The sequence below is a fragment of the Vulpes lagopus genome, chromosome 12, assembly GCF_018345385.1.
Source record: "Vulpes lagopus strain Blue_001 chromosome 12, ASM1834538v1, whole genome shotgun sequence".
In the NCBI taxonomy this organism is placed as follows: Eukaryota; Metazoa; Chordata; class Mammalia; order Carnivora; family Canidae; genus Vulpes; species Vulpes lagopus.
Genome location: NC_054835.1, coordinates 56314931 through 56330601, shown reverse-complemented (window position 1 = coordinate 56330601; position 15671 = coordinate 56314931). Strand labels below are relative to the sequence as shown.

Below are 15671 nucleotides of genomic sequence, written 5' to 3'. Positions count from 1 at the left end.
CTATTCTTAATCCAGGGGCGGCTCGGGATCCCCGAGAACCCCAGCACCCACCTCTGGCCGCCACCACACAGCCCAGCCGCTGCGCAGCCCTCCCGGGTCTACGCCCTCCACGGCCGGGGTTCCCCGGTTCCCCGGACACCCTTGGGGTACAAGACTTCCAGCCCTGGTTATACACCCCCCCAGGGGACAGAGTTCCCCTCCAGATGTCACTCTTCCTGCTCTGCAGCAGCACCCCTCCCTCCATCACCGCCCCCCCCCTTGAAGCCCACGTCACCCGCTAATTCGCATCAGCCAGCCACGTCCCACCTGCCATGAATCTCGCCGGAGGAGCCAGCCTGCCTGGAAATTACCCTCATTAGGCCTCGTTACAGGTGCGCACAGTAATCAGTCTCGACGGGCTGGCAGGTGCTGGTCCCGCGCTGCAATGAGCGTGGGAGGGAGGGGGGGGTGGGCAGGTGCAAGCCCGGCCTCCCCCCCAGCGGAGGTGCCACTGGCAAACCCACCCACTCGGAGTCTCTTCTAGCTCCTCTTTGTTCCTCTTGTCTCCCCCTCCCCGTGAAAGGCCCCAAGACTCACAGAACAAGCTGCACCCTCAATCAGTTCTCTAAAATAGGATTATGAGAGCGGCCCAGGGTGCTCGTCGAAAATGCAGATGCCAAGGCCACACCTGGTCCTTTAAAATCACAGGACCTGGGGATGGGGTGGAGAAGGCTGGGGGGCTCAGGCGGTTAAGTGCCTTCAGCTCAGGTCATGATCCCGGGGTCCTGGGATGGAGCCCCACGTCCAACGGGCTCCCTGCTCGGCCCCCTTCTTCTGGGACATTGGATAGTGTCAGCCGCGATGTCCCCTCTTCTCACGGGAGGGCACCTGCTTCACCTCCCTCTGCCCCCCTCCCCTGCTCATTCTCTCTCTCTCTTTCTCTCTCTCTCAAAAAAAAAAAAAAATCTTTAAAATCAGAAGACAGGCCCAGGACCTGCATTTTAAACACCTCCCAGGTGATTCTTGGGTCAGGGGGTGAACTGCCCAGGAGGTGGGATGGGACCCTTGAAGGGGCTAAAGGCAGCAGGTGGGCAGGGTTTGGGGCCCACCTGCCAGTGCCAGCTTGGCCAAACCTTGGTTCCCGGACCCTTTGGTTACTGTGATCTTTTAATTAACAAAATTAAACAGGTGTTTGTGTAAAAAAAAAAAAAAATCACAAGGAAAAACGATCAAAAGTAAGTTTCCCTCCCTCGGCAGACATCCAGGCCCTTCACCCCGGGGAGACGCTGCCACCAGCTTCTGGAGGGTCCAGCCACTATCTCGCTCCTTTTGCTCGGCACTAGATCTTGCAGGTTGGGCCTGACCTGAGCTCTGGGGGTGGGCACAGGCCTTGCGGGCCTCCCCTTCAACCCCTGTCCTTGTCCCCTGTGACAGAAGCCCTGGAGGATTGCTTTACCAGGGGGAGGGGGGAAGGAGCAGGAGGAGAATGTGGAGGGGCAGGGGGGTCCCCTCCAGGGTAGCCCTGTGCCTTGCTGGGGGGCCTTCTGATGCAGCGGTCACCTGGGATGTAGAGTGCTGTGCCACCACTTGGGGCTGGGGTCGGTCAGGTTTTGGCAGTGCCTCCTTTCTTCTGGACTGAGGCCACCCAGAGCGTCCCTCACCCAAGGGCCATCTCGGCTTGCTCAAGGGTCCCCAGGTGCAGCCCTCAGCCCATGATGGATGGAGCTGGCGGATAAACCCTCCCCCTGGTTTACTCGACTCTCAGGTAGGACAATCTACCCACCTGTCAGTGTCCCCCCCCCCCCCCCCCCCCGGCAGGCAGTGAGCACCAGGTGCCAGCAGGGGTGACCTACCCCATAACACACCATCTCACTTGGTCATTCCAGGACCTTCCTCCTTCCTGGGATGACTTCCCAAACCAGCAGCTTGTGCCTTGGGGGTCACCTCCTGGAGGAGCCCCATCAGAGACGGCCCAAGACCTGGGAGGGGGGGCTCACAGTAGACATTCGCTCACGCTGATGCTTAAGGAGTGGGGGGCTCCCCACCACGGCTCGGGGTGGGGCCAGGGGCTCAGCCACCCTGCAGGTCAACCCGGCCGCGTCCATCCATCCATCCATCCGTCTGCCACAACTAGGCTAAGACACAGCAGTGTTCTTCTGGGCACTTCCCTAGACAAACACTCACTCCCGGACTGAAGAACGGAAGGACGAGGGTGTGGCCAGTGGAGGAATGGAGCAGGCGAGGGAGGTAGGGATTTTCGGGGGGAGGGGGGCATCTGCAGAGGCGGGGAACAAACGCTGGGGGTCCGAACAAACGCTGGGAGCGAGTGATAGCGAACGCAGGGGCGTGTTACAGAAAAAAAATGCAAGGACAACCAGGCAGGGCCGTGGGCCCGAAGCTGAGCCCGGGGGTCCCCCTGTGGGGTGGCCATCCCTCTAGGCTCTGCCCTCGAGCCTGGCAGCGCCCCCAGCTCCCAGGGTCCAGCTGCGTCCCCTGCAGAAGGAGCCTATCATGTCACTCCTGCCGAGGCCAAGGCTCTGCAGGCCCCCCCAGCCCCCGAAGCCCACCCTGAGCGGTACGCACCCCCGGGGGGGGCACCCGGTGAACGTGGTGTTGGGCAACGAAGGGGACAGCAGCTGGGCTGCTTATTGTCGTTCTGCCTCGCGTCCAGGCTACAGCAAGAAGTGGGGCCCGAGGGTGGGGGGTCACGGTGAGCAGAGCGCCGCCTGCATGGTCTGACCCCCTTTCCAAAGTGAGGGGCCCAGAGGAGCACGGGGCCGTAGGAGGCCGCGAACCGAACTGCGAGGCGACCTGTCAAGCCCCCCGTGGCTCTCCTCCCTTCCCGCGCCCTGCCAGGGCTCACATACCTGCTGAAGGAAACCCAGAAAGTTCTTCCCCTTGCTACTCAAGGGGTGGCCCTAGGCCTGCCACCACCCCTGACCGTGAGAGAAATGCAGGATTTCAGCCCCAACCCAGACCTGCTGAATCCAAACCTGCGTTTTACCAAGATCCCCAGGCGACCTGTGTGCACGTTTAGAGTTTGAGATACGCTGTCGACAGGCCACAGGCCCACACGCCAGCAGAGTTCAGAGACCTTGCGGGCCCTAATACTGAGAACATTTGCTCAGCCCCAACTCTGGGGGTACCCACGGGGCTTAGCCTCCGACGGTGCTTAAAACGTGATTCCCGACCCAGCGCGGCCATGTAAGGTTGTGCAGGTTGTTCACGGCACAAAGGCATTTCCCTGCCCCTCTCCCCACCCTCCCCACCGGGTCAAATTTGCCAACCCAGGCCTGCGAGTCTGAATTCACCAGGAGGGCCACCTCTTCCTAACCACAGCGAACACCCGCCCCAGCAGCTAGTGGCAGCCCCGAGGGGTCTGAACCTCACCTGCGTTCTCATGATGGCCTTGATGGCTGCCTCGAACTCCTCCGAGTTGTTGTAGTCGACGGTCCACACGTGGGGCTTGCCGATGAAGTTCTCCGCGTAGGGATGCTGGGAGAACACCTGGGGCGCAGGGAGCAGCAGCTTCTCCCCCTGCCCGCCAGGCCAGCCTGGGCGACGGGGAGGCGCCCCCGCCCTCCGGTCCCCCCACGCCCTCGCCCGGTGCCCCTCTTCCAGGACCGGCAGGGACCCCCCAGGCCCTCCCCGCTCACCTCTCTGGAGGTGGGCTTGCCGCGGAAGAACTCGTGGTTGAGGGAGCTGTGGGGCGGGCTGAAGCGCGACTGCAGGAACACGCAGCCGTTGGCGATGGCCTCCAGGGGCGCGGGGCCCTCGTACGGGAAGCCGAAGCCTATGAAGAGCTGAGGGGCGAGGGGCGCAATGGTCAGGGAGGGCCCCCGCAAGCCGGGGTCGGGACATTGAGGGAGGCGGCCTTGGGGGGGGGGTGTCAAGACGGCCCAGACCATCTGGGTGCCGTGGCATGTGCTTCCCCTCTCCGGGCCTCAGTTTCCCCGTTTGTGAAACGAGGAGGTCCGATTAGGTAATATCAGTGGCCTTTCCTGCTCCCGGGGGCTATGGTTCTGGAGGGGAGGAAAGAGAAAACTGAGGGTCTGAAGCTCGGAAGGCTTCACCCACAGCCACAGCTGAACTGGAAGGACCTTTACTCATCCTGGAAACAATCATTTGGCGCCTAACTTGTGCCAGGGGTGCTCATGGGGCTGGGCCCCAGAAGGCAATCGATAAAGGATTCTGAACCCCGGGCTGCTGTGTAAGGTTGTTCAGGTTATTCACTGCACAAAGCCTCTCCTGCTGCCCCAACACACACACACACACACACACACACACACACACACACACACGTCCAGGAAGCCTGAGGAAAGAGCTGTGGCTAGATCAGGAGAGGACCTGGACGCTGGCTGGAGACCCCCCAGCCTCAGGTGACGCCTCAGGGCCCAGCAGCAGTCTCGCCCGCTGCACCAGCTGCAGCTCCAGGAATATAGCACAGGACTTCCAGAAGCAGTCAGAACAGGAGCCCCAGGGAACTCCAGCCAGGATGTGCCCTCAGCCTGCCCTGCATCCCTTCAGTGGCTCTCAGAGCTAGGCCTGGCCCAGGAGTCCACTGGGCTGCCCTGGTACTGATGGGGTGAGGAGGGCAGCCCACTTCCTCTCCCCCATTGCTGGGCTCGGCTCCGCTGGCCCTGCCCAGGTCCCTCCTTGGTGAGCACTCCCAGCTCTGTCCCCAGCTCTTTCCAGGCCCCCGGAGACTTGGACAGGAGGCTCAAGGGAGCAGAGCATAAGGCCCGGACAGGAGGCTCAGGGTAGGAGGGCATGAGGCCTGGACAGGAGCCTCAGGGGAGCAGAGCATGCTGGGGTACATCGACACATGGAAGGGGCCACAAACAATGGTGGCAGGCACGGTGGGCCCGGAGCAGGGGCACTTGGGATGCCCCCCTTCGGTGTCTGTGGCCAGGCCAGAGTGAGGATGGTCAGGGCCACGGTGGGGCTCACCTTGGCCTTGCGCAGCAGCTGCTGGAACTCAGGCTGTGGCAAGAGGCCGTGGTTCTTCACGAAGGCCGGGACCTCGGGGGGCCGCTGGCTCTCGTAGTACACGGTGCCATGAATCTCCATATACTTGTTCAAGATGCCCAGGAACTTCTCCTTCCCCTGGAAGAGGAGGAGGTGGAGATGGGAGCCTCGCCCCAACTGTGGAAGGCAGAGCTGTCCGAAGAAACACCCCTGGTCTGGAAGTCAGAAAATGTGGGGCCAGTCTTAGGTCAGCCATCAACCAGCTGCGTGACCCTGGGTGAGGCCCCTCCCCTCTGGTCCTCGTTCTCTTCATCTGTGAGTTGTGGAGGTTGGACTGGACTATTTTTAGCCATGGAACTGTTTTCTTTGCAAAGAAATCCTATGGGGACGCATATTTAAAGGCATTAAATCCCCCGAACTCCTGGTATCTCTAAGAGCATCTGAGGAGCTGTGGGGCCAAGGTTATCCCATCCCTCCATCCCTCCATCCCTCCGTCTGTCCACTCATCCTCTCCTTCCATCTACCCACTCACCCCTCTCCTCTCCCTCTCCTCCCTCCAGCCACGTGGCACATTTTTATAGAGCACTTGCTATGTGTTGGAACTGAGCTCGCTGCTGGGAGCATAGCAAGGACATGATGGAACCCGCATCCTTGAGAGGACACCTGGGGGCAAACCCCCCCAAACTAGCAAAGGCTCAGCCCCTCCAGACTCGAGTCCCACATCCAGGCTCTGCTTTCTGCCCACCCAGTCTAAGAGGGAGGGAAACAGGCCCAGCTTTGGGGGAAGGGGACAACGGGAGGCAGGGCACAGACAGTAGATAACAGCTCCTCCCCTGGGCACCCATCTGACTCCAGGGCCAGGGCCCTGGGCCAGGAGCTGTGGTCAGTGTAGGACCTCAGTAGGGGTAGGCATGAGGTCCGCCACTGGGCTCTACTTCCTGGAGGCTTTTGAGACTCACAGAGGAGAAGGGATAGGCTGACAAGAAAGGAGCTTCAAGATCACAGAGAAGGCTGGGGCGGGAGGGGTTTTCTTCAGGGAGGGCTAGACCCCTGCAGGCCCTCAGGTCAGGAACAAAGAAGCCAGGTTCTCGCTGTGCTGCTGGCTAGCCCGACGTGGGACAGCAAGGACCTTCGGCCCGCACTGTAAACCATTCTCTTGAAGAATGTTATCAATGGACATCAAAATAATTAACAATTCACATCTTGAAACTCCAACAGCATACATTTTTCATAAGGAGGCCTTCCTTTTTGGGGGAATGGTGTTCTCGGTGATGCACACCAGCCCTGCCTCTGAGAACAACCAGGAAAGGTGGGGAAATAGAAAAACTTCTGTGAAGGTAGTGAAAAGTCTAACAAAGCATGAAGAATTACAAGACCAAGATTTGGGAGAAGAAGGGAAGGAGAGCATTGAGGCTGGGGCTGGGGTCAGCATTCCCCCCTGGGGACACCTGCCGATTCCAGGGTCAGCATCGAGGAGACTAAGCAGAGCTTCCAGTCGCCTTGTAGAGCTGAGGGACAAGTGAGAGCTCAGGGTTGGCCAAGGGGGCGTCCCTGCTGGAAAACCCAGGCTTTGGGTTGGAACTCTGAGGAATTACACGCTGGAAGGAAAGATGGACCAGAGCTAGAAAAGTCTCTATAGGGGCTCAATTGGTATTTGGGGGGAGGAGTGTCTTTATTATTATTATTATTTTTAATTTTATTTATTTTAGAGAGACAGTGACTATGAACACAAGCAGGAGGGACAGAGGGAGACAGAATCCCAGGCAGACTCCCCACTGAGCCCCAACATGGGGCTGGATCCCAGGACCCTGAGATCAGGACCTGAGCTGAACTCTGGAGCCACCCAGGCACCCCAGGGGCTGAATCTGTTTTAAATAGTCTCAATCCCTATCATTGCTTAAGGTGATCCGAGATTGTTGGAGCCCCACCCACAAGCTAAAAATAAAATCCTAAAATAAATAAATAAATAAATAAAAATAAAAATAAAATCCTCTCCGGAAGAAGAGGGCATCACCCTTAGATTATTTTTAAAATTTTTATATTCATTTTCCAGAACTCCAAAACAAAACAAAAGAAAACAAACAACAATGAAATCCCAGTCTAAACCCCAGGAGGCTTAGAAGAAGCAAGTTTGAGAAAGAAGAAAGCAGGCCGACCTCTGTTCCCTGATTTTAAGACTTAACTGTAAACCTACAGTAATCAAGCTGGTGTGCTATCGGCATCAAGACAGGCAGATCAATGGAATAGAACAGAGATTCCAGAAATAGACCCACACATGCGTGGCCAATTGATTTTTGACAAAGGTACAAAGACATTTCAGTGGAGGAAGGATAGTTTTTTCAAACAATGGTCACAGAATATCATGTATCCACATGCAAAAAAGGGAAACGAATTAGAACTTCAATCTGTACTTCGTATCATATATAAAAGTTAATTCAAAATGGACCATAGGAAAAGAAAATGGACCATAGACTTAAACACAAAATGCCAAATTATAAAACGTGAAGAAGAAAGAACAGGAGAAAAAAATCTCTTGTGACTTGAGGTTAAGCAAAGATTTGTTAGATACGACACCAGAAACATAATCCATAAAACACTGGACTTCATTAAGATAAGGAACTTTGCTCTTTGAACGATGCTATTAAGAGAAAGACAAGCCAAAGACAGAAGATATTTGCCAAGCATATATTTGATAAAGGACTGATATTCAGAATGTGTAAAGAACTCTAACAACTTAGGGCACCTCGGTGGCTCAGTTGGTTATGTGTCTGCCTTTGGCTCATGATTCTGGTGTCCTGGGATTGAGCCCCGTGTCGGGGTCCCTGCTCAGTGGGGAGCCTGCTTCTCCCTCTCCCTCTGCCTGCTGCTCACCCTGCTTGTGCGCGCTCTCTCTCTAATAAATAAATGAAATCCCTAAAAATACAAAACAAAAACAAAACAAAACAAAAATCCCTCTAACAACTCAATAATAAGAAAACAAATAGCCCACTTCTTTAAAGGGACAAACTTTTTGAAAGACACTTTACCCCAAAAAAAGACATAGGAAAAACAAATAAGTACACAAAAATATCTTCGCCATCATTAGTCACAGGGAACTACTAGTCGAAATCCTAGATACCATCGCACATCTGTAGAATGGCTCAAATTGAAAAGACGGACCACGCAAGTATTGATGACCTTGTAAGGGAACTGGACTTCTCATATATGGCTGGTAGAATCAGAAAATATTACAACTACTTTTCCTAAAATGTTAGACCTATTTCTACCATATGATCCAGCCATTCCATGCCTAGGTATTTACCCAAGAGAAATGAAAGCATATGTCTGTACAAATGTTTGTACACGAATGTTCATAACAGCTTTGTTCAGAATGGCCAAATACTGGAAACAACCCCAAGGTCCACTAACAGGGGAACAGATGCAAACAGTGTGGTGGCATACAATGGAATCCCATGCAATAGAATAAGTATTCAGCCATAAAAAGGAATCAACAATTGATATGTGCAACAACACAGATGAATCTCGAAATAATTATACTCAGAGAAAATTCAGACAAAAAAAACCGAGTATATACCATATGAATCCATTTGTATAAAATTATAGAAAATGAAGACTAATCTGTGGTGACAGAAAGGAGATTATGAGCTGTCTGGCTGGGAGGAGGGGAGCGGTGGGAGGAAGCGAACCTGGGGGCAGTGGATGCACCATCCTGACTGTGGCAATGGTTTCACAGGTATGTATGTAGGTCAGAACTTATAAATTATATATTTGAAACACCTGTAGTTTACTGCATGTCAATTAGGTCTCAGAAAAGTCTGTTAAAAATAGATTTATTTTTAAGAAATATTTAAACAACCTGATTTTTAAAAAAGATTATTTACTTATTTGAGAGAGAGAGAGAGAGAGAGAGAGAGAGAGAGAGACAGCAGATTAAGCTGGAGAGAACACAAGGGGAAGGAGGGGGCAGAGGAAGAGGGAGAAGCAGGTTCTCCCACTGAGCAGGGAGCCCAACATGGGGCTCGATTCCAGGACCCTGGGATCATAACCTGAGCTGAAGGAAGATGCTTCACCAACTGAGCCACCCAGGCACCCTAAACACCTTGATTTTTAGAAAAATCAGGCACATGACAATATGATCAAAACCCGAGACGAAAGGGTGCCTGAGTGGCTCAGTCAGATAAGGATCTGACTCTTGGTTTCAGCTCAGGTCATGATCTCAGGGTCCTGGGATGAAGCCCCACATTGGACTCCAGGCTCAGTAGGGACTCTGCTCATGGATCCTCTCTCTTCTTCTCCCTCTGCCCCTCACCCAGCTTGCATGTGCTCTCTCTCTAAAGCAAATAAATAAACTTAAAAAACAAGAAACAAACCCAAGAGACATGGACAATAAAAACAGACCCATGGGAGATCTAAAAGCTGGAGTTATCAGATGCAGACTTCAAGATAAATCTGCTGAATGTAGTCAAGGAAATAGAAGATAAGGTTGGAAACCAAATGGAAATGCTAGGAGTAAGAAATCTAGTGGCTGAAATTAAGAACTGAGTGGACAGATTTTCACAGCAGACTGGATCCTGCAGAAGAGAGAATTCATTTAATGAAAAAACGAAAGAAAACATCCAGGATGGAGCACAGGGTGGAAGTCACGGAAAAGAATGTAAGAGATAAGGGTATATGTTGGAGTCTAATGTATGCAGAAGCAGAGCCCCAGAAGCACAAGAAGGACACAGAAGCAGAAGTAATACATAGAGAGACACTAGGTGAGGATCTTCTAAGGCTAATGACAGATCAAACCACAAATTCAAAAATACCTACACATGCCATGTAGGATAAATCCAGAGAGAACCACACGGAGGCATGCCATAGTAAGTCTACCGAAAACCAAACACACAGAGGTCTTAAAAGTGATCAGAGAAAGAAGACAAATTACCTTTAAGGAAAAAACAAGGCTCAAAGCAATGACAAAACCCAGAAGGCAAGAGAGTATTTTCATAACACTGAAAGAAAGTAACCGCCAAGCTAGAATTCTGTACTCCGTGAGCACATCCACTAAGAATAAGGCTGAAGTAAAGGCATTTTCAGGAAATCAACATGAAACGAGAGCACACAAGTTGGGGGGATGTAATTAAAGCTTTCTAAGGTTCTTTTATTATCCAATAATGGGGAAAGGTATTGATTTAGACTCGACTTTGGTAAGTCAGGGATGCACCTTGTCATCTTTAGAGCAGCCGCGACAAGACTAGGAGAGAGTATATTGAGTCAGCGAAAGGGGGGTGAACTTCAAAACACAGATCAGTGTGAGAGAAGGCACAAGAGAGAAAAGAATGCAGAATGGGCAAGAAAAAGAAACAGAGATCCGCTAGTGAAATGGTAGATTCGAAGCCAAAGATATCAGAAACCACACTAAATGTAAAAGGACCAAATAGGCTCACAGAAGAAAAATCAAACCAAGGATGTAAAGTGTGGAGAGAATGGCTCCACGCCCCCATCACGTCAGCGTCCTTACCCCGTCACAGGAGACAGCGGTTGTTCACAGTTTCTCGTGCCTTCTCAGACCTTTCATGCATTCAAAGCATATTTACATCTTCCTTACAACACATGCACAAGTGGGTTCATGTTACATATACTGTTCAGCAACCATTTTCTTTTTTTTTAATTTATTTTTATGTATTTATTTTTTATTCATGAGAGACACAGAGTGAGAGAGAGGCAGAGACATAGGCAGGGGGAGGAGAAGCAGGTTCCCTGCAGGGAGCCCAATGTGGGACTCGATCCCAGGACCCCAGGATCACACCCTGAGCCGAAGGCAGATGCTCAACCGCTAAGCCACCCAGGCGTCCCCAGCAACCTTTTTCTACCCCCACACACGTTTGTATGTAAGCACGCATGTATGTGTGTGCGTGTACGTAGGCATGTGTGTATGCACGCATGCATATATGTAAACTTCCAGTTTCACAAAACAATATTTACTCTTGGGGCACCTGGCTGGCTCAGCTGGTGGAGCGTGCAACTCTTGATCTCGGGGACTGTGAGTGCAAGCCCCACGTTGGGTTGTAGAGATTCCTTAAGAAAAATAAAATCTTAAAACAGTATTTACCCTTAATACACATAAGTTCTTCTGATATTCCTTCTGATATTCTATTTCAGTTCAAAGGCTAACTGGGACTCTCTGAGTTAGAAAAACATAAATACGGCATGGTCCCACTTACACGTGGGATCTAAAAGAGTGGAACTCACAGAAACAGTAGAGCGTTGGTCGCCAGGGGCTGGGGGTGCGGAAATGGGGAGAGGCTGGTCAAAGGGACAAACTTTCAGGTGCATGAAGAGCATGCTCAGGGATCTCACGGACAGCACGGTGATCGTGGTTAATCCTACTGTACCGTACACTTGAAATTTGCCGAGAGAACATTATTAGGTCTTCGGTGTTCTCACCACATACGTGCACACGCGCACACAGATGACTATGTGAGGCGATGGTGTGTTTGGTAGCTTGATCATGGTGAGAAGAAACGATCATTTCACGATATACATATATGTATATGGAGCCATCATGTCATACACCTTAAAGATACCCAATTTTCCCTGCCGACTATACCTCAGGAAAGCCGAGGAGAAAAAGACGCAGAGCTCTGAGCTCATTTCACTATTTATCTGCCGGCTGCAACCTGCCGACCGAAAGGCCCCCCAAGTCGGCCCTTCCGAAGTCGGGCCTGTTTCCTCCAGCGGCAAGGGTGGGACTGCCCTGTTGGCCTCTCTCCTGTCCCCCATTCCTCCCCCCTAGGCCCCAGGCTCTCATAAAGTCGCACCCAGGCCTGAACCTCAAGGCCCGCTTTCCGGGGACCCAGAGTAAGACAGGCCCCCGTGGCACGAAATTCCCCCAAATGCTCGCCCTGACCCCCGCGGCTGCTCCCGTGAGGACCTCGCACATCTGGCCTCCTCCGCTTTTCTGCCACCTGGTCCCCTGAACTCTGGGCTGCACCGGTCCCGGGATGCTCCCTCATCCCTCATCCTCTTCATCCTCCAGTCGCAAAGACCAGAGCAATGATGTCTTTTTGGGGGAGCAGTTTCTTGGAGGGCTCGCGCAGAGCAGCGGTGCTCCCGCCTACCACCGAGGCGCCTGAGCTCCAGATGAAGCCTTTCCCTCCCGGATTCATAACTGCCCAGTGTCTTGGGGCAGCTCCTCAGCGGTGTCTTCTGGTAAAAGCAGATGCAGTGTGTGCCACCCCCTCCCCAGCGCCTCAGGCTCCCCGGCAGCCTGCTCCTTGTGCATCACTCGAGAATGACCTCCCATCCCTCCCCGCCTCCCCGCACCCCGCAGGGTCAGGGGACCCCCTACTGAGAGCAGAGGGCAGCAGGAGGAGCGTGTGGCAAGCAGGCACCATACCTGGAGCTGCCTCGTTGCCAGGAGGGCACAGAGGAAAGAGAAGAGAGAACAGGTCAGTGAGCAGTGAGCACACAACCTCCCGCGTGGGGACCGCTTCTCCCTGAAGAGGGGGTTCCAATCCTTAGCCTCTCCTGCCTTCTGCACTGCCCCCCACCCCTCAGAGGCCCTAAGGCTAGCCTAAGCCCCCCTTCCCAGGCTTACAGTGCCCAGTGCCCATCGATATGTTCCCAGGGAGGGAGGGGGGTTAGGCCACAGTCCTCGATAAAGCACATCTGGGTTTGTTGCAGAGCAGGGGAGCCGAGGGGGGCAGGTGCGCAGCCCCCAGTTTGGGTATTTTCACTGGCAGTTAGGGACCTCTCTTTTCTGACCCATCAGCGGGGGACGTTTCCGCATCCAGAGCTGGGGGTGGTAGACAGAGCCAGATCCTGGAGGTGGGGGGCCCCGGGGGGCACACTCACCTTCCAGATGCTCGCCTCCTTGCCGTACACCACGGCCATGTTGCTGGCCTTGCCGCCTCTGATGAGCTGCTTCTCTGTCTCGTTGAGCTCCTCGGACACGAAACCCATGAAGGAGTTGTCCGGGGTGTGAGCTGCAGCCAGACCACGGAGTCAGGACGGGGGCCGCCACACAGCCAAGGACACACCCCGGGTCTACCTGGACCTGCCCCATGGGGGGGGGGGACATGTGACAGGGATGGGGATAGGGGGCTTGGAAAGCAAAGGGGTCTGGTGGAGGAGGAGGGAGAGCACCCATCAGTGTGTGTCTCCGCCCCGGGCAGCTCCTTCTCCCAGAGATGGTCCCAAAGGCCTGAGCAGCGGGAAAGCCACAAGGTCACCTGGTCGGCCCCCTTGTTCGTTTGCAGGCAGGCACAGTCAGGGCCCTGCGCTGGTCCTCCCGCCCCAGTTGGCTTGGGGCCCAAGCTTGCTGCTCCCCTTTTCTCGCACTGCCGACACCCATCCTCAGAGCCTGGTACCCTAGCGGGACTTCCCGCCTGGCCTCCATCACAGCCGCCCTGGCCCGGGTACCATCCTCTCTGTCCTGGGCCACTGTGACCTGCGGCCACCCCCATTTCTGCCATTCTCCTGGCAGTGCCTTTTCTCCAGAGCAATCCTTCCAGACTAACATCCGACCAGGTCCCTCTGCCCAAAACCCTTCAGCGGCCCCGAAGCCCAAGTCCCTACAACCATCTACAGGATCTGCCCCAACCCCCGTTTTGGCAGCTTCTCTTACTACCTCCTGCGACCCTGGCAGGTGCACTCCCTCTCTCCGTCCAGGCTTTGCTCACAGAGTCCTGCCGAGAGGTCCTCCCCGGCCCTGGTCACTCTCTGTCCCTTACCCTGCACTCTCTGACCAGATGCGATGCTGTGTATTTAATTGATCATTTATTGGTGTCAGAATATAAGCCGCACAAGCGCCTCTGATCTGCTCCCTTGCAGGGCCTCAGCACCTGGGCATGCCCGGCGTCCTGGCTCCTGAGCGTGTGAGGACACACCTGCTGTCCCCTCTGCCTGGAGCGCCCTCTGCCCTCTGCTTGGATGAGAAAATACTCCACACAGAGCCAGGGCCCTCCCTTTGTGGCTCCACCCCATGGATCTGTCTTGCTTCAGTGTGGCCCCCACTCTGACCTGCTCACTTGTCCCCAGAACCCGGGGCACCAGGGGCAGGGAATGCGTTTCAGCTCATCCTCCTGTTCCCCGGCCGTGCTAACGAGCTCTGTCTGCCACCATACACCTGCCGGAGGTTTGCAAGGCACGGGGTCCCTCCCCTCTGTGTGCAGGACCTTGAGCTGAATGTGTGCGGAACCCAGTGAAGTCTGCTCCGCCCTCCCGGGTTGGGAGACTACGGCAAGGAGGCTGGCGGAGGCCACATGTCCTTGAATTCCCGGAACAGCCCTGATGCCAAGCACCCTATTTCTTCATTTCTGATGCACGTTTTCACATTTTAGCACTTCTAAAATCGAGGTGTATGTGCTTCGATCAAACGTACAGAGTTAACATATTATTTCTACCCACAAAAGGTCATCAACCCCTGGGGAGCATCGCAGGGGAAGTGAAGGTTTCCTGCCCAAGTGCCCCAGAAAGCTCTTGGGATTCTCGGGTCTGAAAGTCCAACCATAAGGACGGGCCTTTGCTGACTGCAGAACAAAATGATCTTTCTTCCAGAGCATCTGGAACAAAAGGAGGGGCCCGATGGCCTGGAGTTATTTCTGCAGTGGTCAGGGCGTGTGCAGCTCCCCTGTTTCAGGAGGCTCAGGTTGGGGAGCGGCCCTGGAGGGAGGAGACCAGACCCTCCCTCACCCGCCTCTCCAGGCCTCACCCTCCCACTTAGCTCCTGGAGTGGGGGAAACACCTGGCTAGACGGGGAAACAGGTCTGCTCGTGAATTCCCTCCTGGACTTGGTACATCATTAAAACCTGCAAGCCTCTCTCTTCCTTTTTTTGCTTTTAAATTTCTTTAATTTATTCAACCAATTAACATTTACTGAGGACCCTGACAGGCTCCAGGGAGATAAAGATAAATCAATCAGTGGCCCCCTTTTTGAGTGGTTCATAATCTTTCGGGGAGTAATAAATGTAAAAGCAAATAACTCTAATATACTGCAACATACGGTTTTATAGAAGTGGATTTAAAAGGCTCGAGTCGTGATCTTGGGGTCCTGGGCTTGAGCCCCTCGCCAGGCTCAGCATGGAGTCTGCTTGTCCCCCTCCCTCTGCTCCTCCCCCTGCCTCTCAAATAAATAAACAGAATCTTTAAACAGACAAACTCTTTTTCTACATGACATTCCCTACCTCAAGAATCTACAGTGATCCTTGAATCACGATATTTGGCGTAAATTCAGGAAGCGGTGCCGGAAGACCCCACCCTGTGCCCCCAGATCCTCCATGTCCCTTTTACCAGCCTCACATCCCGATGCCTCCCTTCTGACTGAGCTAACTGCCCTAGCTCTGCACCCGCCTCTGCTCCCTACTATCACACATGCTGCTTCCGTAGCCTGGAGCCTCCCCACCGCTACCCGCACCTGCCCTCCCTCCAGAGTCGGATGCCCAGACAGCCAGGTGACCTGGGTCCTCTGGGCCTCCATTCCCTCCTCTGGGCTCCAAGGAACCTGCCCGCTCCCTGCCCCTGCTCCCCTACGCTTCTGGGATCCAATCAAGCCATTACTTATGTGTCCAGAAATTGCATCTGCCTCTAGGATGTCCTAGAACCTGCCGAGTAAGAATAAAAAAAAAAAAAAAAAGAGCCCTAAGCATCCCAAAGAGGTGCATTAATTTGACAGGCTAAATAAAGACTGGATACTTTACTTCTGAGCAAGTTCCTTGGGACCTTAGTCAGTTTGCTCTTAA

General features: G+C 53.9%; 1 protein-coding gene across 2 annotated transcripts in view; it reads right to left on the bottom strand.

The window, feature by feature from the left end:
* MGAT5B (alpha-1,6-mannosylglycoprotein 6-beta-N-acetylglucosaminyltransferase B) overlaps positions 1 to 15671 on the bottom strand; it is a 71181-nt gene that overhangs the window by 5369 nt on the left and 50141 nt on the right. Inside the window, exons 11-15 of one of the 2 annotated variants that reach the window (XM_041726433.1) lie at positions 12787 to 12917; positions 12329 to 12334; positions 4930 to 5085; positions 3636 to 3782; positions 3370 to 3486 (exon numbers count right to left, since the gene is read on the bottom strand). In XM_041726433.1, coding sequence (XP_041582367.1) covers positions 3370 to 3486; positions 3636 to 3782; positions 4930 to 5085; positions 12329 to 12334; positions 12787 to 12917 — 557 coding nt within the window. The remainder of the gene's footprint in view (positions 1 to 3369; positions 3487 to 3635; positions 3783 to 4929; positions 5086 to 12328; positions 12335 to 12786; positions 12918 to 15671) is intronic. The other variant, XM_041726434.1, reaches the window with a different exon arrangement.